The sequence below is a fragment of the Mus pahari genome, chromosome 8, assembly GCF_900095145.1.
Source record: "Mus pahari chromosome 8, PAHARI_EIJ_v1.1, whole genome shotgun sequence".
In the NCBI taxonomy this organism is placed as follows: domain Eukaryota; kingdom Metazoa; phylum Chordata; class Mammalia; order Rodentia; family Muridae; genus Mus; species Mus pahari.
The window spans coordinates 60927596-60950273 of NC_034597.1; the positions used below are offsets into that span (position 1 = coordinate 60927596).

Below are 22678 nucleotides of genomic sequence, written 5' to 3' on the forward strand. Positions count from 1 at the left end.
CTCTCTCTCTCTCTCTCTGATCTACCCTGACAGGGAAAGTAGAGTATTCTTGAGTCAGGAAGGCAACCCTCACCCAGGAAGGGCCAAGCTTCCCACCGCCAGGTACAGGAGGAAACAAGATCTCACCATGTCCTGAAGAGAAGAGTATTCCATCTCTGACTGGTTTGAGGCAACAGAACGAACCTCCGTTTCCTCTAGCTTTGCTCCTGCTACAGAAATCCCAAGCTCAGAATCTAGCAAGGATGATAGTCTACACCCCTAAGAGCAGTGGTTCTCAACCTGTGGTTTGTGAACCTGTTGGGGCTCAAACAACCCTTTCACAGGGGCTGCATGTTAGCTATCCTGCATAACAGATACTTGTATTTCAATTCATAACAGTAGCAAAATTACAGTAATTAAGTAACAACGAAAGTAATTTTATGGTCGGGGGGGGGGGTCACCACAACATGAGGAACTGTATTAAAGGTCGCAGTATTAGGAAAGTTGAGAACCACTTCTGCTTAAGAGGAAGCTACCACAGCCAACCCCAGAGAGCCACTACCCCGAGACACACCAAACTCTTCCTCTCCATCATCCCGCAGAAGCAGCAGGTCTGGGTCCAAGGCCATCTCACAGAGGTCCTCAGCTGTCTCACCCCGGGCCTTCTCCTCCTCTTCTCCCCTTGAAGAGGGCCGTTTGGGCAGAAGCCCATCCTCCTTCTAGAGAAGCAGACCAAGATGGTGAGGAGCAGCAGGACTCTTGTAATGCTAACAGTTGCTTAAATGTGCTGGACACTGGTGGGCACTCTGTGACCCAACATGTGCTCATGAGTATTTAACCATACCAGGATTCAGATCAGGAAAGGGCACATGTAGACCCCTGAGTATTTCTCAGGAGTCGGTTAGTTGTACACATAATTAAGCAATTATGTGTACATGACATCTTATTAGCCAAGTTACATTTTAGAAATGGCTAAAAACCAGGTTGTCCACCTAACTATCAGGTCATCTTAACTCCTGAGGATTCTGACTGGCATTTCTATGCTGCCATGGCTTCTTAGACACACTTCCCTCCCTCTCTGGGGCCACTACCCTCACCCTGGACATACCACTTCCTGTGTGGCCACATGCAGAGATTCATGTTCCTGGGCCTCAGAGACTGGGTAACGTAAAGAAGCAATGCAACTAGACATGCAAAGTGCCTAAAGCAGCGCCTGACACACGCGAGGGACTTGAGTCATACTAAGCATGGCCATGTGGGCCTCGGGCCAGCCCAGGGCTGAGAGCAGTACTCACCAGTGGGCTGTCTGACTCGGCGGCTGTGCCCTCATTCTGTACCTCATCCTTGGACACCTTCACTGCCTCCTCTTTGACAGCCTCCTCCTCTTTGACCACATCCTCCTTGGCTGCCTCCTCCTTCTCAGGTTCAGGAAGAGACACAACTTTTTCTGGAAGGCTCAGCAGCATCTTATAAATTCTATAGCCAAAATCCCTCTGCAGCATCTCTACAAACAGCTCAGCCAGCACCACTACCTGTTAGAAGAGGTACAAGGACCATGGCATCAGAGAAGAGGACAAGAATGTCACACTATCCCCTCGTCTACTCATGAGCTCTCTCCTGCACTTGCCTCAAAAGAGATCCTTTCTTTTGGCCTCCGATCCTCCACAATTCCATAGAGAGACAGGTTGACACAGCCAGGACGTGCCATCACAGCAGGTTCTAGAGGAGGTGGAGGGGCCTCTGGGAGATCAGTGTCCACATCTTGCTGTGTGGTGGCCTCCGTTGTCTCTGTGTTCTGTTTAGAAGTGTCCGCTTGCTCTGACACATCAGGAGCCTGTTCGGTAGCCTCTGCTTCCTATGACAATAGCTCAGGTATGACCCTCTGGGCCCTGGGGTCAGGGCACATACTTTGGGGATAGGGGCTCATGTAGCTGAAATCAACTTTGAACTCTGGGTCTTCCTGCCTCCACCTGCCCAGTGTAGGAGTTTCAGGCTTGTGCCACCATGCCCAGTTTCCCTGCATTTTCATAAGGCCCAGCCTTACCCCTGATGCCTCTTGCGGTTGGGAAGCTGCCTCTGTGGCTTTCTGTTGGCACAGTGCCTCCCACTCCTCCAAAGTGGGCATGATGGTCCACACGTCTGGCAGGTACACCACTACTGTGTGTAACTGCCGGGGCGGACCCGGCTGCAAGTACTGAAACTCAGCAAAGCGCCACCTGATCACAGCAAAAGGAAAAGAAAGCCCTCAACTATGACATATTCACCGGTATCACACTCACAGGTAAGTACCTCTGCTTCCAGGCAGCACTCCATGCACACATGCTGCATGCCAAGCCATGAGTACAGACATAAAGCCACACGCCAAAGCCTCTGTGGTTAGGCAACAAGGAGACGCAGTGAGCAGATAGCACATAGGAACACTAAGGCATTGAGGAGTACTGGGCGTGGCTTGGGGGATCAGCTGCCATTGATGCTCAAAGCCCTGGGTTCTCAGTCATCTGTGAGCAGTTAGGATCGAGATAGGGCAGGCACGAGCTGTGGCAGGAGAGGATCTAGAGGGCAGAAGCCAGGCTCCTGACACCCCACAGCGAGCTGGCCACATGGGGAAGGCCACTCACCATTTGGTGCAGGTGCTCAAGTCAATGCCAGTCTGGGCTTGTGCACAGCGGATGGCTGTGCGCACCAGCACCTGCGGGTCTGCCTGGGGGTCGAGGCCATCCAGGGAAGGAGACCACTCACCCCCAACCAGCACTGCCTCTTCTTCTTTCCGGCCCAGCAAAAACTGCAGAGAGATTGGGAATAACGAAACATGGCCTGCGTCTCCCACAGTGAGGCAAGGCTGCTGCCCAGCAAGAAGTGAGATAGCAAAAAGTAGTTAAGGCCACCACCGCCTAGGACTCTCAGGCCATTCACTCAAGCCAGCCGCCTAGGGCTCTAGGGCCATTCACTCAAACCAGCCGCCTGACTCCTCTTCAGAGGAAGCATCTCTCTACGGTCCTCCTGTATAGTTAGGGCCTTCAGCTCTGAAACACTGAGTGTCTATGTTAATGCACAGAAGCCTAGCTGCTGAAAGTGTGGCAGACTGACCAGCCAGCACATCTTGCCTCCTGTAAGCCAGTACTTACCTTTAGCTGCTTCAGAGGATGCTCCGGTGTCTCCCTTGGCTCAGCCATGTCATCTACAAACAGCATGCAACAACGATAGAACTCCTCCAGGCCTGGGGAGGAAAGCAGCAGCACCTGTGTAGAGGACAACGTGCTCAGCCACATTCTGTCCTAGTGAGGTGACAAGTCACAAGAGCCCAGTCAACTGACCTTGGAACTGTAAGTGGGGTCACTGTCCTCAGGGCTGGGCTCAGCACCAGTGTCTGGAGCTACCTCCTTCTCTGAAGAGACCTGGATCCGACTTGGGTGGTGGAGGGAAAAGGGCTGGCCCAGAGGGAAGGCTGACAGCCAGCTCAAGTGAACGGAGAGGAAATCTGAGGGGACCAACAGGCTGCGGTAACGTCGCTGCAGTTCTAGGAAGTCACAGGTAGGACTGTAGGAAGACAGCAAGGGGATCCACTCAGCACTGATGAAGGGGCAGCTCAGAGCTTTGGAGCACTGGCTGCCCTACAGTGGATCAGGGTTAGTTCACAGAGCCTTCATGGCAGCTTACAATTATCTGCAACTCCAATCCTAGAGTTGACACACTCTTCTGACCTCTGTGAGCACTAGGCATATACATGTGGCACACTTACATACATACAAGTAGGCAAGACACTATACATATAAACTTAAAAAAAAAGTTGTTGTTTTTAAACAAATCTGCAGGGCCAGCAGAAAGGCTTATAGTGGGTAAAGGTGTTTACTGTACGAGCCTATTCATCCCCCAAAACCCATGCAAACGTAGAAGGAAAGAACCAGTTTTAGAGTTGTTCTCTGATTCACATACTTGCCTGCCATCCCACCCTCCAGCCCCAAATACATTGACACACTGAATGAATGGATTAATGAAGGAATGAACTAATAAACAAAACAGCAAAAGACTACAACAGCGTTTTATTCAGCTTGAGAAATAAAGACTCTAATAGGGGATCTCCCAAGGGGTATGGATGGACCCCGTATGACCACTTGATTTATAAATCCCCATAACAAAGAAAGCCAAACTGGGGAAGAAAGAAAAAGAAATCATGCCGGGCCTGGTGGCGCACGCCTTTAATCCCAGCGCTCGCTCGGGAGGCAGAGGCAGGATTTCTGAGTTTGAGGCCCTCCTGGTCTACAAAGTGAGTTCCAGAACAGCCAGGACTATACAGAGAAACCCTGTCTAGAAAAACCAAAAAAAAAAAAAAGAAGAAGAAGAAAAAGAAAAGAAAAGAAAAGAAAAGAAAAGAAAAGAAAAAGAAATCAAACACATGATACAGCAATGGTCATGGCCTTTTTAAGGCTTTATTTTAATTATGTCTATCTGTGCATGGGTCCATACATGTGTGTGAGTTCCTAGAGGCATCGATTCCTCTGGAGCTGGAGGTCACAGGCAGGTGTTAGCTGTGTCATGTGGGTGCTGCAACTAAACTCATGTTCTCTGGAAGAACAGTATGGACCCCCAGTCACTGAGCCATCTCTCAAGCCTTACAAATGGCCATGGTCTTGATAAACAACTCACCAGTCAGTAACAAAAATCTCAGGTACCTAGGAAAAACTCAAACTCCACATGACAAGTCCTTCCCAGAAACATACACATGCAACATGAAAGCCTAGGAAAAGGATCCTGCCAGCCAAATTCAATCCCTGGAACCAACATGGTGGAAGAAAAGAACCAACTCCTCAAAGTTTCCCCCTAACTTCACACAGTAGCCCACACACTCATGAAAAGTAATAAATGTAAAATGTTCTTTACAGAATGTCAGACGCACTGCTAATTAGAAATGAAAATCAGAACAGCACTTTCCCCCAGCAAAACTACAATGAAAAGGCCCATGAAGGCCAGGCGAGCCGGCACACACAGTCAATCCCAGCAATCCTAAAGACCAGCTGTGCCAGCATGCACGGTTAGTCCCAGCACTCAGGAGGCCTTGCATGCTGGTACACACAGTTAATCCCAGCAATCAGGAGGCAGAAGCAGATGGATCTCTGAGTCCAAAGCCAGCCTGGTCTACAGTGTGAGTTCCAGGACAGCCAGAGCTGCACAGAGAAATCCTGTCTCCAAAAACAACAACAACAATAACAACAACAAAAAAGGTATATGAAAACAGTGTTGGCAAAGGTACAGAAAACAAGGACCCTGCGCCTGACACCATGGTGACTGTGTAAGTGGGCAGAGCCTCCAAAACAGAATTGGTAATAGCTATCAAAATCAGAAACCAGCCAGATATGGCAGCACTTGCCTTCGCCTTTAATCCCAGCACTCAAAAAGAAAAATTGCTGTCATGGTAACTCAGGCAGAAACAAGCAGCTTCTAGACAACTGAGCCTGCCTGGCAACTCCCAAGCCAGCCAGTCCCTGTCTCCAAAGCAAACAGCTAATCAACACCTGAGGAACAGTATCTGAATGGTATTGTCTGGCCAAACACATGTGAACCCACACACATCAACAAATGTGCATACATACAGAATAAGACTAACATGCATTAGCACAGAACTTACTTAAAGATACACCAAAACATGTTTGGCAGATTCCCACAGACTGGTTGGTTAGTTTTAGAAGAGGCCGCCAGACTACACACATTCTCATACATCCAAATAGATCTATAAAGCACTGCTTGTGCAAGTCGACAGCCCTTCCCAGCCTTGGCTTACCTGTCCACAGTATAAGGAGTGAGATGAACCCGGTAAGGAGGCAGGTCATGCCTAGGTTTCTTAGCACCCCAAGGCTCTCCGCCAGCCCGCTGTTTGCGTTTCTTCGAGTCATAGTCATCACTGGAGGATGACCCAGCACCAGAAACAAGAAACCATATTGTTACATATGTATTCAGTATATAAAGAACTAGAAAATCCCTGAGTCCTCAACATTAAGAAGTGAATACAGGGGCTAGAAGGATGGCTCAGTGGTTAGGAGCACTGGCTGCTCTCCCTGGGGTCCCGAGTTCAATTCCTAGTAACCACATGGTGGCTCACAACCATCTGTAATGGGATCTGATGCCCTCTTCTGGTGTGTCTGAAGACAACTACCATGTATTCATAAACAATATATATATATATATATATATATATATATATATATATATATATATATACACACACACACACACATATGTATATGTGTATATATCTACACACACAAATATATATATGCAAGGTACAGCATATATACAAAAGGCTATTATAAGAAAAAAAGAACAGCTTTAAAATACTGAAAGAGGCTCACACCTAAAGGTACCTCCCAGCACGTAGGAGGTAGAGGCAGGCTGATTTCTGAGTTCAAGGCCAGCCTGGTCTACAGAGTTAGTTCCAGGACAGCCAAGGCCACACTGAGAAACCCTGTCTCGAAAAAAAAACAAAAACAAAAACAAAAAATAAAATACTGAAAGATGAGCCAGCAAGATGGCTTAGCAGATAAAGGCACTTGCCAAAGAGCTTAGTGACCTAAGTTTGATCCCAGAATCCCCCCCCCCCAATGGTGGGAGGAAAGACCTAATCCCTGCAAGCCACCTGATCTCCACACATAAACACTCAACAATACATGTAAAAAAATTTTAATTTAAATATCATGGCTAGAACAGGCTCCAGAACCTTTCCCTGTTGCGCATCCTGCAGGCTTAGTGTTTTAGATTTTTATTATGTTTTATGCATGTACACAAGCATGCCACAACACACATGTGGAAATTGGTTTTCTCCTTCAACTATCTGGGTTCCAGAGATCAAACTCGGGTCATCAGGTTTAGTGGCAGATGCATTTCTCTGCTGAGCCATCTCTCCAGCCCATGTTTTAGAATTTTTGAGATAGTATTCTACTCTGTGGCCCAGGCTGGCCTTGAACTCATGGCCATCAATCCTCTAGCTTCTGCCCCCAAGTGTTGGGATTAAAGATATACACTACCAATCCTGACTTGAAAGAATGTTTATTTTGGTTTTTTCAACACAGGGCTTCTCTGTGTATCCTTGGCTGTCCTGGAACTTACTTTGTAGACCAGGCTAACCTCAAACTCAACAGAGAGCCACCTGTTTCTGCCTCCTAAGTGCTGGAATTAAAGGCATGTGCCATCATGCCAAATTCAAATTTTTTAAAGAATAAAAATATTTTTTTAAATAGTTTTGTTTTTTAAAGATTTATTTATTATATGTGAGTAGACTGTAGCTGTCTTCAGACACTCTGGAAGAGGGCATTAGATCTTGTTACAGATGGTTGTGAGCCACCATGTGGTTGCTGGGATTTGAACTCAGGACCTTCGGAAGAGCAGTCAGTGCTCTTAACCGCTGAGCCATCTCACCAGCCCAAAAATAAATATTTTTAACTGAATAAAAATGAGAGGACAACAAAACAATACCTTTTGCTCTAGTAATTCTACCCTTGAAAAACTACCCAAGAAATTGGGGACATGGGAAGCAGTATAAAGCAAAAATACCAAGTTATAGAATGGAGTTCATGCATCCTCCCTGACATCTGAACGTAGTGGCTATAATAATGGTTGAATCAATAAAGCAGCCACCGAGATGGTGCTTTAGAGTCCCAGCTGTCAGTAGTGTAGCCACTGGTAAAATGAACTTGCTCCAGTCAATAACACCTACCCACGGTCATGTAAGCTGCCCTAAATAACAAACTAAGTGACAGAGTGAGCCCCCCCCCCCCAAAAAAAAGGCCACAAAGGTAGAATCGGGAGAGGGAGCAATTTTTCTGTGGGGGTGTGTTCTCCAGTAGGCTGCGCATGCTCCAGTGGAAGGCCCAGGCCTGTAGCATTCAGGTAGCATTACTTGAACTCAGAAGGTTAAAAAGACAAACAAACAAACAAACAAAAGCAGACCATGAAGGTATGCAGGGAATGTTAGGGAGATGGGAGGAGGGGAAGGCTAGAGTGCTATGATTGAGATACATGTGTGCATCATGAGACTGTCAGGGAAAATGTAGAATATTCTTTTTTAAAAAGAGAGAGGAGAGCGTTCAGGGTAGGAGGACAGGAGGCTAATGGGGATGTAATCAAAGTGTGCTCAGACACGGGACAGGCGTGAGAGAATAAACCTTTAAAGAAGATCATGCTACAATGTGGGGAAATGTCTAAACAGAAACAAATACTTGGGGGGAGGGGACAGGGAATTTTCAGAGAGGAAACTAGGAAAGGGGAGAACATTTGAAATGTAAATAAAGAAAACATCTAATAAAAAAGAAAAAGAAAAAAGAAAAGAAAAAAAAGAAACAAATAAGCCAGGCATGGTAGCGCACGCCTTTAATCCCAGCACTCCGGAGGCAGAGGCAGGCAGGTTTCTGAGTTCGAGGCCAGCCTGGTCTACAGAGATCTAGGACAGACAAGGCTACACAGAGAAACCCTGTCTCGAAAAAACAAAATAACAACAACAACAAAGAAACAAATACCCTGACTATCGCAGACCATGAACTAGCTAGAAAGAAACTAGCAAGGCCACAGAGGCACAACAGGGACTGTTCTCCTGGGCAAAACCACTTCCCAAACACTTTGTTTTTAAGATTTATTTATTATGTATACAGCATTCTGCCTGCATGTATGCCTACAGGCCAGAAGAGGGCACAAGATCTCAATACAGATGGTTGTGAGCCACCATGTGGCTGCTGAGAATTGAACTCAGGACTTCTGGAAGAGCAGTCAGTGCTCTTACCTCTGAGCCATCTCTCCAGCCCCCCACTTCCCAAACTCTCACCTTCCCATCAATAATAAGACACTCAAAGAAGGCTAGAACTTTACCCTTCAATGTTGCCATTCTGTTAGTTTTTTTGTTTTGAGACAAGGTCTTAAGTAGCTTGGGCTGGCCTTACATTCCTAGTCGCATGTGACCCACAGAGCCGTCAAGAAACATGTTAATGGTAGGAGCAGCAGAAACCTGGCTTGACTAAAGACCTCAGCTGCTCACAAGAGCAGTCCAAGGCTAATGTTATTCTGCATCTCAGAGCTGGGAGTTTAACATAAAGCTGGGCTCATAGACAAATCACCCATGTGATCAAATCCTTTATAAACTGGCAAATTTTCCTCAGAGTGATTAATTCCTGATGCCCCTCTTCCTACTCAATCTGTTCTCTAAAAGCTGTAACTCTGAAGCACCTTGGCCAAAGAAACCACTGCAAGTGGTGCACCAGGGCCTGGCAGTCAAATGCAACTGGCAGCCACGGCTGGAATTTCAACTGAAAGCCCAACCCACAGTCAATGGTTTCCAACCAGGTAACATAAGCCCTCCAGGTACCTGCTATGGTTCTGTACTGGAGGCTTTAGTAAGCTCACAGAATGGAGAAGCCCAGGAAGGTACACTAGACAAGCATTATAGGTGCAAGCCATGTATGAGTTTAGGAATAGAAAACAGCGCCAGGCTAATCTCCATGGGACCACAGCAGCCTTTCCCAGAGAACAGACGCTAGCTTCTGTGCAGGGACTGGCCACGTCACCTCCCTCAGCTCTCCTCAGGTTTGCCAGGCTTACTCCAAGTGTTCTCCCACTGAACTGCGCCTCAGCTCTTATCAGCATGTGGGAGACAGGGTGGTTCCCTTTCTAGAGTTATCTCAAACAAATCACAGCACAAGGGAACTTTCTTACAATGGCAGGGGCTATGAGATCAAAAATGTATCATCAAGAGTCTGACATTTCAATCTAACTCAGTTTCATTTCAAGATTTCTGTCACAAAACAAAAACAAGTTCAAGGGTACAAGGAGATAAAGGTAGACTAGAAATAAAAAAGAAGGCAAGTAATGATACTTGTATAAATCAGGTAATGGCTTGAAGATTCGTTTTCTTTTTCCACTTCCTTTGCATATATTGAATTTTCTATTATAAGAAACCAAACGAAAACTCTCAAGTGAAGCACAAAGGAGATGTGAACTTGAGACACAATGAGCATGCTCCTGGAAATTCCCCAAATTTGCAGATGATAAAGGACCACAGAATGTCTCAAGTGCCTAAATAGACCATGCTTGTTCCACATTAAGGCTCAGATAAGTGTTGACACAGGACAAAGCCTGAACTACTGAATATAGTGTAGGCTCGTGTTGTAACACTGTTACACAAAGTATACACAAAGAAGCCATCTTAAATTAGGAACTAAAACATTTTGCAACAATCCCTTCTTTGATGTTACTATTTTCTTGTAACAATTCTTGGTATCTCTATGTTAAATACTAGAAACAAAGGGGAAATTATATACTTTTGTAACTATCTGGGGCTGAAGAGCTGGCTCAGTGGGTAAAGTTGCTTGCATAAGGATGCCAGCACCCATGTCAAAGCTGACACAGTCTGTGATCCCAGCCCTGGCAGGGGCAGGCAGAAGGATCTCTAGACCTTGCTGATCAGTCAACATAGCCAACGGCAAGCCCCAGTGAGACTCAACCTCTAACAAAAGCGAACAAAAACCAGCAGAGTACAACAGCCCTGCATCAACAGAGTACAACAGAGTGCATCAACCCCCTGGCTCTGCATACACCTGGATACAAATCCATAGAACACATGCACACACAAAGAATCTCAAAACCAGAAAGCTAAAGAAAAAAACAATGAATGAATGCATAAGCAAGCTAGGTATGATATGGCACACCAGTAAACCCAGCACGTGGAGAGGGAAGAGGATCAGGAGTTCAAGGTCATCCTTAACTACATTCTGAGTTCAAAGCCAGCCTAAGCTACATAAGACTTGATTGAAAATAAAGTATTTCAGCTGGGCAAGTGTGGGAACACACCCATAATCCCAGCACTAGGCAGGAAGGAGACTCTCCATGAGGTCAGGCTGCGCTACAGTGAGACCCTGTCTCAAAAGAGCAAAACAACAAAAACTGTCAATGTGACATTTTTGAAATATAAGCTATATTAAATCTCAGCTTTGCAGAGGTAGTGTATAAAGTTACTGTATTTGTTCAAGTATGTTTCAATGTGTCTGCCTTTCAAAGAAAAGGGACTAGACTCAGTGTCCACAGAAAAAGATACTGGTGGCAACAGGTATCAAAGGTGGACCATGCCCCTAGAGGGAGATGTAATGCCTGTTCATCCTCTTACCTTCGGCTCTGGTCCAGCCTTCCATGAGGACCCCGAGCAGGAAATCTGTTCAGGTGGCTCAGGTGAAGTGTGTGGGATGTCTGGAAGAGACTCAGAGCTGAAGAAAGGAAATGGCCGGTGGTGACTCAAAAGCCCTAAAACCCCGTCCAGCTTCCTCCTCCTCTTCCTGTGTAGAGAAGTACCCCCTTCTGTTCTAAGAGCATCTATATGAAAGGAACAAGTCCTTTCCCCCAGGCTACCCCACAAAGCCACACCCCACCCTGCATGCCACCATCAGCACTCACGCTTCTGAGGGAAAAGTGGGGGGATTCGGTGAGGCTGAAAGATCAACTGGGGCTGAGCTCCCAGGATCCCTTGCTTCTGGCCCAGAGCTGCCACGTGCAGAAGGGGAGGTGCTGGAGACTTCAGTAAGGGCTAAAGGGAAATAGCCGGTAAGTTTAGGGGATCCCCAGGTGGGTACCATGAAGAGACATGAAAGGATTCTCAACAGAAAGGATTGTGCCCAAAAGTCAGACCACAGAGCTTCCTCCTCTCCTTCCCATTGCAGAGAAAAATACCTGGTTGGAGAGCGTCTGCACCTTCACAGCATTCCAGGGCACTGCCTGGCCTGGGTTATATGCGGCCTTCACCAGCACCTTCTCCCCCAGCTGGGGTAGCCGACCCTTCACCACACTGCCAGCACACAAACCAGGAGGCCCCATCAGGAGGCACCCTCGACAAGTTATTCCGACTGCCCCCAGGAAGACCTTCTCCATCAAAATGTCTCATACCTTGCAGCAATGACTTTAAAGAGGGGGCCCACCAGCACAGAGACAGAACTAAGTGCAGCAACCTTCCCCAGAACAGACTAGCCTCAAGCCTACCTTAGCTGAAAAAAGACTTCTTCATCCACCACCCCAAAGTAGTCATGCAAGCTGGTGACAATGCCTGTGAAGACTCGCTGCTTCTCCCCACTCTGCAAGAGAAGGAGGAGTCAAAAGCAACAGGGAGCAACCTGAACAAAATCACGCTATGCCACTAGGGCCTTGTCTCTAGCCACAGGGACCCGGCTCGTGGTATTACAGGAAAATTCACATGGAAAGAAACGCAGTGGGCACACAGCCTGTCTATGAAGAGGAGAGAAGCTAATACTTGACTTCATCCAAAAAGCACCAAAAGATCTCTTTGGAGCCAGATATTCAAGATTCCCCAACCTAAGAGTTGTCTGAGTTCCCCAACACTGGCCTACTACCAGGACAAAACAAAACCAAACAAACAACCAGGAATGTGACCACTGTGACACAAGAAACACCACACAGCAGGCACCCAGACATACTAGGGTCACCCCAAAGGGAAACTCACTAGAAAGAGTACCCAGCATACCTGAAGGTGCCTGGCATTTTGGGACAGGTCTGTGGCCACAGGAGGGGTAAGCAGACCAGGAGGAGGGCCCAAAAGAGATGTTGAAGCTGCGCCTATGGGGACAGAGAAACAGTCTCCAGGAACCGCACCTGCTTCCTAGAAGCACTAGAAGTCAGTCAGAGGATCTTGGAAACCCAGAGGTCTAAGTGGCTCCAACCAGCTACTCAGACATTCAGAAAAACACCCAAGAGCCATAGTTTTTGAAACTGAGTCTCAGCATGTCCTGAGTGTAACCAGTAAGGCGGTAAGCACCTGAGAAGTTCCGTCCCCCCGGAAGTGGGTTGATCCTCTGCCGCTTAAACTGGGACATTTGGAATACTGTCCTTTCAAGGTCTTGGGGGGAAACCTTCAATCAAAAAAGAAAGAAGTTAACAGCTCGAATGGAAAACTTCCATCTATTGGGGGGGGAGGGGTTAGAAAATCTTAATGAAGTAAAAGCTTTTACGGTGAAGAGGTGGGTCCTAAAATGGAGGAATGGAGAGGATAAAGAGGAGATGAAATCGGTAGTAACGTTACTCCAGTTTGTTCTCACAATAACCTAGTGGTGGGTGCTAGTGACATGCTGGTTTACAGACAAGGAAACTGGAGCTTTGAGATCAGGAGACTTGCCCAAGGCCACAAAACCAGGTAGTGACAGAGTGGGACTCACACCCAGGTCTCCCAACAACTTAGCACTCCTTTCACTATGTCACTGGCACCCTAAGAGAGGCTGGCGGAGTGAGGGGCTGGAAGAGCTCCGGTGACATTCATTCATTCAAAAACATCCGCCAAAACACTCCACGCAGGGCCGGGGCAAAAAGAAAAAATAAAATAAAATAAAATAAAGGTGCGAGTAGCGGGTGGGTGATGCGGGCCCTCTCCCCGGAAGCCCGCCAGGCGCCTTTAGGACCCGCTGGAGGGAAGGGAGCTGTCCAGCCGGCCCTCGCCAAGCGGCCTGCACGCCGCTGCCTCCTCCTAGGTCCCGACCCTGGGCTCCGGCCTCCGCAGCCGCCTGCGCAGAGCCTTCCGGGCCGGGCCACCGAGAGGCCACCGTGGGAGGTTCACGGCGCGAGGTTTCTCCTCCTCCCGCCCGCCCCCAGGGCCGAGGCCGTTGCCAGGGCGACGGAGCTTGCAGTCCAGAGGGGCTCGGCTCTTTCGGCGACTGGCGCATCTTCGCCGTTCCGACCCCGCGGCCTCGCCACCCGAGGGAGACGGAGAGGCGGGGGCGCAGCGGGAGGCCCCCAACCCACCTGCGGGCCAGGGCCACGACACCAGGGGGACAAAGACACCCGGAACCACCGCAGCTGCTGCTGCCACCACCACCGGAAACGCCTCTCCGGAAGAGCGACCACTGGTCGGAAGCTGCCACTCTCCCGGATATGGTACCTCCCTCCTCTCCATCGACCTCTCCCTTCCCCCACGCCAGCCTGCCATCCCGCTCCAGCTGGGGAACGGAAGTGCGCCTTCCCAGCTCCGTTAATGCCTTCGGAAGCCGAGCTCGGTGGTGTCCGCTCTCAAGTGTCCCATCAGAAAAGTAGGCTCGAACCATTGGTTCCAGGTCTCAAAATGACTGGAACTGGACCCCCCCCCTCAAACACAAGGGGAAGGGGACTGCCACTTACACACCCTGCTGTGCTCTACTAACCCCCAACCAAGACTACAGCAAGAAAAGAAGCAGCGCCTCCATTGGCTGGAGGAGGATGAGCGTGCCTACTCTGGGGTCCATTTCCAGGGGATAGTCTTCTGACTAAAGCCAATGACCACCCCACCCCACCCCCATCCCTATTCCTGCCCTTCTATTGACTGCGCCACCACCAAGGGGTAAGCATATCCGAAATCTATACCCAGACTCTCAAATATGAAATGTACAAAATCTTAATGAAATGGCTTTATCCAAAATCTTGCCAGAAATGTGGCTATTTTCACAACTATTAACAGTGAACGCACAGCTGGGCAGTGGTGGTGCAAGCCTTTAATCCCAGCACTTGGGAGGCAGAGGCAGGTGGATTTCTGAGTTCGAGGCCAGCCTGGTCTACAGAGTGAGTTCCAGGACAGCCAAGGCCACTCTGAGAAACCCTGTCTCGAAAAAAAAACCAAAACAGTGAACACACACACACACCCCTTCCTTTAACCTCTAGCCTCTCATCTCTTCACTCGTTTGCCTCCAGCAGCACACCCTTTCCAGGTCACTGAACAGTCACAGCACACATTGAGAACGTTTAATGTTACTTCATCCTCCTAACAAGCTTATGAGGTAGGTAAGGTGGGCATCATCGTCCCAAGTAGGAAGCTGTGGCTCAGAAATTAAGAAACTTTGCTATGGTCTAAACTCCAGGATAGAACACAGCATCTTAGAGTTGACCTTGCAAGTTATTTGTTGTTCCTCACAATGTTCTCGATCTCCCCCGCCCCCAATCCCTCATTCAGCCTTCAAGGGCTGCACTCCAGAGCCATGACTCACTACAAAGGTACCCAAGGCAGTGCTGTTCTTGGTCCTAGGGTTGCTGTCTCAGGTATGAGGAAGACATTAGAAATCCACATTGGTAACTGTTCATTGTGGAATGAAGATCAATGCCATCCTTCAGTGACACCCTAAACACCAACCCTTTGGACGAATGACTCCATCAGATGGGGCAGTCGGAAGTCCAACAAAGCTTGCATAAACATACATCTGCAACATGCTGACACACTCCCATACTAAACATGCTCTGTGAGCACCTGATAAATAAGTCAATTTACATTGCCTAAGCCCAGAGATTTCTGAGGAGGAGGAAGAGCCCCGGAAGAGTGCTGGAACTACACTCAGGAACCTCTTGGGGATCCAGGGCTCCTTGTTTCGATGCTTAGAGATGGATTTGGCCTTCATCTTGAAGAGGAGCAAGCACCAACAGCTTTTCTTGGCAGTGCAGAGAAGCAGCAGTAAGCCAAAATGGGAGGGACTGCTTAGCAAATCCCCTCCACCCAAGGTCACCAGGTAACACCAACAGGTCATACAGAAAGATTTTTTGCTCGTGGCTTCTTAACCACCAATGTTGGTATCAAGGTCTTCCGTTGGGAATGGCACGGAGTCCTGTCAGAGAGGTTCCTGAACTCCATCCTATAGAAAAGCAAAGGAAAGTTAGACTGGAAGAAAAAGAAAACAGGCTTTGCTTACCTCCTGAGGAAAAGCTGCCAACCATGACAGACTTCACCTACAGTAAAATGCTGTGCCTGTGTGTCTACTTTACCAGCCCCTAAATTTCAGTGGTAAGGAGTGAGGCTTGACACATGAGGATGGACATGCTGCCCACAATCTGGTTGTGGCTTCAGGAAAGCCACTGTCCCCAATCTCATGTCATCTTCCATCTCTTCACTAACAAATGGGGCATCTTAACCACTCTTATTACCTGAAGCAACTTCTCCTATACTTTGTCTCACCAATTCCCTAGGGACTAAGATGACAACTGTCAAGACCAGACACTATCAATATCCTGGCCCATCAGTCTCTCCCCACTGCCTAAATCTGAATCAGGCACAAGACTCACCTGGGTCCAGAACCATCAGGGGGAACAGGAGGCTCGGGAAGTCGAGGGCTCCTCCAACGGAGCCGATTGAGCAGAACTTTGACCTTATCCCAGTGGGAGAGATCCTGCTGAACAGGGAATAAGGGCTCATCATACAAATTGTCTATATACTACACATCCCTAATAAAGCTACAGGAACTTCACTGCCCAAGCAAATCACCTGCTCCGAACAGCAATCCTGTCATTTCCCTAAAGCTCTGATTTGAGAGGCACTTACACATTCCCATGTTCCCCCACACACACACTCTGCGCCATTCTACTACCTGCTCCACATATATCCATCACTACCTTGGGTTCCTGGGAGGGTGGAAGGATGTGGGTTGGTTCCAGCAAGGCCTCTGGCAGCCTGGAGGGGCTGGTGACAAGCACCCCCACTTCTGGAAGTGAAGCTGCCTCTGTACCTTCTGAAAGAGAACTACATCATTTGGGGCCAGAAACAAGCAGGAAGCAACCCCACTAAGCTACAGTTTAGGGGGTCTGCTGATGGGACCCTGGGCAGGCACATAGGCAGCAGAATGCAGAGGAAGACACAGTTGCCCCTTACCTGTGTCCTTTGTCTGGCTCAGCTCCTCTCTGTGCTCCTGGACCCTATTGTCTGGGATATGAGATGATGAAAGAGCTGGAGCCAATACTTCCTCCTCAGGATCCTGAGGCAGGCAAGATAGAACAAGCAGAGACTCACTCGAAAGCTGAGGCTGTTCAGAGGCACTCATGCTCCAGGGGTCCCACCCCTCCCCCTACCTTCCTCCCTAACTGACCTGGCCACCTGCACCTATCCATCACTCACCCTAGAGGGTCTCTGGGTCTGCAGCTGCAGGTACAGCTGCTGGAGCCTCGCCATCTGCTCCAGTACAAGGCACAGGTGTTCCAGGTAGCGCAAGCCCTGACCTGGAGGGCAGGTACAGGCCCCAGACTCCTCCATATTACCAACCTGTGGGACACGTTAAGGTAGAAAGACCTTCAGAGTCAGCCAAGACTCCCATTCTGGGTAGTCAGGCTGTGCTACGCCAACAAAATGGAACACAGCAGACAAGCCAAGAAAGACACACTTGGCTGGCTTCCCCAGTGGCCAGCTGAGCATGGCAGGCACCCATACCTGTCTGCCTCCTCTGTGGGGGTGGCTACATACTGCTGGGTGCGAAGTGAGACAAAAAGCAATGACACAACCATCAATTAGGGGCAAGGGACGCCCCACCCCGAGAGAGCTCCAGGGAAAATGGGGGGGAAGGGTCCCCATGAGCCACACCTCAGGGCTTTCTCCACCCCACCCCACTCCACTCCACTCCATTCTAGCCAAGATGAATACTCACCTCCTTTGCTTCTTCCAGACCAGCCTCTAGCTCAGTGTCTGCCTCTGTGGACTCCTGTTCTCCTCCAAAGATGGGCACTCCACCTACAGGCTTGTTCAGCAGCTGCAGGGAGCCACGCCTCCCTGACAAGCTGGGAAACTCTTGAGATCTCTCCAGCGCCTGCTCCAGCTTCTGTCTGGCCAGCAGCCGGTCTAGCCGGGCAGGAGGCAGCTCAGGGCTCCCCGTGGGCTCAAGGTTCAGAGAATCTTGAGAAAGTCCTGATAAGGTAGCCAAGGAGCTGTCCCCGACTACCATCTCCATGCCTGAGTCCTGGGAAGCCAGTTTCAGAAGTGGCATCTGCCTCTCCAGACCTCTCAGCTCATTCCGCCCCTCCCTGAAGTCCAGTGAACACTCATGAGTGGTGTCTGGTATCCGTCTGTAGGTGCAAGTGGCTCCCGGCACCACACAGCCTTGGGCCAGGTCCTCAAAGGCCCCATCTGTAAGGAGAATCTGTATCAAGCTGGGCAGGATGCCCTCAACGCCCCCAGCATTCCAAGCACCCAGCAGCATTCCCTTGAGGAGGTGTGTCCTATACCAGTGGTGAACAAGGACACAGAACATCCACATCCCCACTGGGATAGAGTTCCACCCTTGCTTGGAAGATGTCTAGATAGGGTTCTTATAACAACAGTTGACAGCCAACAGAAACCTACACTTCGAGCATGTGGTAGGCAAAGTCCTTCAAAGTCATGACAATTAGCAATGCAGATAGCTTAATAGACCCTAAACTAAGCTTCATCGAGTCTAAGTGCCTCAGACTTCCTGGATATGGGAGGGAGAAAGCAAAGTGAAGGACGGGGCTACACAGTGCTATCTGGAGTCCCTGACACACCAGGAATCAGGATGAGGTATCTCCTGGAGTTTATGAGGACACTGGCAAAAAATGACAGCAGCGGGGGCTGGGATGTGTCACTGTAAGAGATTTCAGAAAGTGCACTCACAGGGCACTGGGTCCCATCCTCACTCTGCCAAACAGAAGCAGCAGCAGCAACAAAAACAATGGCAATTATAATCATTTGGAATAATTTTGTCTTTTTAAGCAAGAAAGGATGATCATGTGACAAATGGAAGTTTTTGGAGTTGGATTGATGATTCAGTTTTTTGTTTTGTTTTGTTTTGTTTTGGGGGTTTTCAAGACAAGGTTTCTCTGTATAGCCTTGGCTGTCCTGGAACTCACTCTGTAGACAAGGCTGGCCTCGAACTCAGAAATCCACCTGTCTCTGCCTTCCAAGTGCTGGGATTAAAGGCGTGGGCCACCACTGCCCGGCGATGATTCGGTATTTTAAAATACTACTTTTCCAGAAGACGGGCGTTGGGTGGGCGTTGGGTTCCCAACACCTGCATGGATGTTCTAACTCCAGTTCCAAGGGAGCCCCTCTTTTGACTTCCCTGGCCAGCCCACACAGGTAAAACAGACAAAAGTAAAAAATGTAACCACCACCAACAACAAACCCTTTTAAATATAAACTAAGTAAAACAAGGAAACTGACTTCGGTTTTGTTTTGTTTTGAAACAGTGTTTTACTCTGTATCCTCAACTGCCCTGGAACTCCCAATATTCCTCCTGCCTCAGCCTCCCAAGTGCTGGGATTATAGGCACGAATCTCCTCGCCCCTTTGGCTAGCATCCACTTATCACCACCTTTGTGCCAGGGGTTATTATGGTCTGGGTGGTCTATGGGAATCAGGCAGAAGCCTGGGCAGCTTTGGCGGGAAGAGGATGCCAGCCTGTCCCCTCTGGATCAGGAAGTGTACCAGGAAGCCTATGCCGGGCAACCATCCCCGAGAAATGGGTTTGTGGCCACCAAGGGACTTGCATAATTGCTGGCTGGGGCAAGGATATCGGAGCCACCCAACCTCGATAGAAGAAGCTTCCACAATGAGAATCAGGGGAAAGGAGACCTCGGACCAGTAGAATGTGGGTGATGGGTGATTGACCTGCAAATCCCGGAGGATCTGCACTATATATGGCGTCCCAAGCCTATTCACTTCAAAGCAAGGAAACGAGGGGGCGCGGACGGTGGACGCCGCTCGAGCTGGGCTGGAGAATAGAAGACGACCCCAGGGTGGGAGGCAACGCGACTCACCCCGGCCGCCAAGTCGCTCTACCGCAAAGACGCGGCGCCGGCTCAGCATGGCGTGTTCCAGACGTGGAAACCGCTGCAGCGGCAACGGAGTGATCTCGGGCGTCCCCAAGTCCCTAGCTGTGCCCGAGCGGCTCTGCCCGCCGATCCCTGCCCAGATGGGCGTGGTTCCGGGACACTCCCCGCCGGGGGGCGGGGCGAGGCGGGGCGAGGCATGCAGGTGGAGGGCGCTGACTTAGGCTTCATCAGTCTGGAGACTGCCTTCCCTAGGCGTCATATCCCCAGCCCTGGCAGTAGAAGTGCCCCAATTAAGTGCTCGTGGAGGAGAATGTACCCATTCGAGGACTTTAGCCGGCTGACTGCGCGGGGTCACCGCTCCCCACCCCGACACACACACACACACACACACACACACACACACACACTGCTCGAGTTGCCTGTGTTCCGGCTGCTGCAGCTTGGAACCTTACTAATGCGGAGCTGCACTGCACAACAGCCCGGAAGGAAATGGAACCCCACGGTGCTGGCGGAGGGAAGAAGGCAGACCAGAACTGCATCCGGCCTCACAGCTGTATAACTTGAGGGCAGGTCCCTCAGCCTGTCAGGAAGGGGAAAGGGTTCTGTGCCCTGGGAAAACCTGTGTCCCGAGCTAATTAAGAACCCCTTACCTAGCCCATGCCTGTCTTATCTGGGTGCTGCTGTAGGCGTGTGGTGGCTGGGTTTGCAGGCTGTGGGCAGGAGGTGAACCACAGCCTGGAGGCTGAGCAGAAGTTTAAATGTTTCCCTGACCCTAGCAGCCACCACCCTTGGCCGGGTTCCATTCCACCCCAACCCCATTCTAAAAAGGAGCCTGGGCAGCAGCTGATGGCCAACTACCAGGTGACCAGATGGTACTGGGGCTTCTAGGGAAACATCCCCTTTCTCCGAAGCCAATGACTGGGAAAACTCAGCTGGCCTCAAGTGCCCTAGAGGCAAATATGGGTGACCTGGAGGAGAGACGAGAGCCAGAGTCACCGGAAGTCTTCCGCCCCTCTCCTTGTTTCTTCCTTGATTTCATCTTCTAAAGCTCTCCACTGGTTCCTTTGGCAGAGAGCCACCAACAATGCAAATTTCAGTACTATGACGTTTGCAAACTAAGCCCCACAGCCTCCCCCACTCTCCGGCTCCCCCATCTCCTACCCCCACCCCATTGCAAGATGAGAGCTGAGTTGCAGTCCTCTGTCATCTTCAGAACCTTGATGTTTAGGTCAAGCCCTTTTCCTGCAGCATGAGTTCCCAGGGTTGCTGGCTGCCCCACCCCACCCCCCATGCCTGTCCTTCAAATATAATGAGGGAAACAGGATGCTGGACCTGGCAGAAATGCCTTCTCACAGTCCAAGAAGATCCAGAGAAGCAAGCTTCCCCAGCCAAGCCCAGTTCCTCCCGCCCCACAAGGTGAAACTGTGGGAAGCAAAACAGGGGGATCCTTTGCCTGATTTCACCCTGAATTTGGAAAATGTGGGGCCCAGATTCCAAGCAGCAGTATCCCTGGTGACGAGGGGCAGGAATGCATCTAGAAACAGGAAGCCAGGCCAGCAGGAATGCAGTGTCTCAGCACAAAGAACCCACACACACCCCACTAAGGACACTCCCAGAGCACACTCCCTCCCAGATAGGGCCCCGCCCCTTGGTGCAAGGCTGGGCCAGGTCCTATCTGTCACAGCCTTCATGGGAACTGGACCTGAAGTGGTGGGCATCTAATGTCCCGACTGAAGCTAACTCAGAACCCAGTCAGTCCCTTCATTACCCCAAGGTTTACATGTCCCTGCAGTACCTGCCATTGCCTAGGTCTCTTTTCTCGGCCACCTCCACCTGGAAAATCCTGTCCCTTTGGAGTAAACCGCAAGAAGCGTCATGGCTCTACTGTCTGTGGCTGCTTCAGGCAGCCCATCCATGGTGGTGGTCCTTCTGCCTCCAGTGGGGAAGTCCCAAATTCAGGAAGCTGGTTTCCTGAAAGCACCAAGCTTGACTAAGGGGACAAGTGAACGGAGATCAAGCACCCGTTCTGGTTCTGGTTTGGGTCCTTTCCGGACTCCCTTCCCTTACTAACTAGAAGTCCTCCCTGTCCACGGGCCCGTCATTTGTAGAATGAGGGTGCCAGCAGTGCTTGCCTCTGAGGTGTGAGGACGCAGATAGAGCGTTTCAAACATCCACAGTACATGCAGAATGCTCTAGAGCAGTGGTTCTCAACCTGCGGGGCTTGACTGCTTTGGGGTCGCATATCAGATATCCTGCAAATATTTATGTTATGATTCCTGACAGTAGCAAAACTTCAGTTATGAAGTAGTAATGAACATCATTTTATGGTTGGGGGTTGCCACAACATGAGGGACTATATTAAAGGGTCGCTGCATTAGGAAGGCTGAGAGCCACTGCCCTAGAGTCTCAGCCACCATTATCCAACTGTGTCACTTTGAGTGGCACTCCCCCAGCTGTTTGAAGGGAGGCTCATTAGATGCTTGGACCACTTAACAAACCTGTCATTTTTGAACTTACGCTCCAAAATGCAGGAAGAACTAGAAGGCAGTGGTGCCAAAGGGATGCGTGGGTCAGAGAGAAGGGGAACTCACCACTAGCTGGCTTATGGCGAGGATGAGGGAACCAGAGCCTGCCCAGCCCCCCTTCACTCCTGTGGCTCATAGGGTTTGCTGCAGGTGCGAATATCACCATATCAATAAGCCCACTCACCCTTTCCAACTTGTCACTGCTCCAAGTTGAGTTTCTAGCATCCCCAGAGACTCGAGGTGACTTCCTATCACATCTGACCTCAGTTTCCCAGCAGCCACTGCTCCAGGCTGAGCATTGTCTTTGGCAGTCACCCAGCTCTCGCTCGGCACAGCATCAGTCCCACTTCAGAGGGCTGCAGCTTTGAATACACAGCAGCCCCTGGTATGTTCCAGGACAGCCTTAACAGCAACTGTGTTTTATGATGCCAGCCCCAGGGCAGCTACTTCCACTTATCTACAGGAAAGCGCGTGGGGGTGGGGAGGTGTTTAACCCTTCTGTCTGCCCACTGTGCAGAAGCCCAACTTCCAGAGAATTCTTCCTGTGAGCCATTTCCCTGCAGTGGGATCACTGAACATTAGCTGACACCAAAGAGACTACCTGCTTGCTTTCTTTTTCTTTTCTTTTTTTTTTTTTTTTTTTTT

The 22678-nt window shown here is 49.7% G+C and overlaps 2 protein-coding genes across 3 annotated transcripts in view; both read right to left on the reverse strand.

Moving 5' to 3' along the window:
* The window catches only part of Ccar2 (cell cycle and apoptosis regulator 2), a 16329-nt gene extending 2396 nt beyond the window's left edge, over positions 1-13933 (reverse strand). Inside the window, exons 1-16 of one of the 2 annotated variants that reach the window (XM_021204235.2) lie at positions 13747-13932; positions 12770-12863; positions 12479-12570; positions 11980-12071; positions 11674-11788; positions 11401-11530; positions 11117-11213; positions 5756-5875; positions 3294-3516; positions 3105-3218; positions 2598-2761; positions 2024-2195; positions 1607-1834; positions 1275-1511; positions 554-698; positions 127-209 (exon numbers count right to left, since the gene is read on the reverse strand). In XM_021204235.2, coding sequence (XP_021059894.1) covers positions 127-209; positions 554-698; positions 1275-1511; positions 1607-1834; positions 2024-2195; positions 2598-2761; positions 3105-3218; positions 3294-3516; positions 5756-5875; positions 11117-11213; positions 11401-11530; positions 11674-11788; positions 11980-12071; positions 12479-12570; positions 12770-12827 — 2070 coding nt within the window. In that variant the 5' untranslated portion in view covers positions 12828-12863; positions 13747-13932. Of the gene's footprint in view, positions 1-126; positions 210-553; positions 699-1274; positions 1512-1606; positions 1835-2023; positions 2196-2597; positions 2762-3104; positions 3219-3293; positions 3517-5755; positions 5876-11116; positions 11214-11400; positions 11531-11673; positions 11789-11979; positions 12072-12478; positions 12571-12769; positions 12864-13746 lie in introns of both variants that reach the window. The other variant, XM_029541446.1, reaches the window with a different exon arrangement.
* A 797-nt stretch (positions 13934-14730) lies between these two features.
* On the reverse strand, positions 14731-21310 carry C8H8orf58 (chromosome 8 C8orf58 homolog). Its single transcript, XM_021203901.2, has 8 exons — positions 21304-21310; positions 19494-19640; positions 17370-17845; positions 16847-16990; positions 16604-16706; positions 16348-16463; positions 16021-16127; positions 14731-15593 (listed from the first exon to the last, which is right to left on the reverse strand). The coding sequence occupies exons 1-8, from the start codon at positions 21308-21310 to the stop codon at positions 15485-15487; spliced, it is 1209 nt and encodes a 402-aa protein (XP_021059560.2). The 3' UTR covers positions 14731-15484.
* Positions 21311-22678: the final 1368 nt, after the last annotated feature.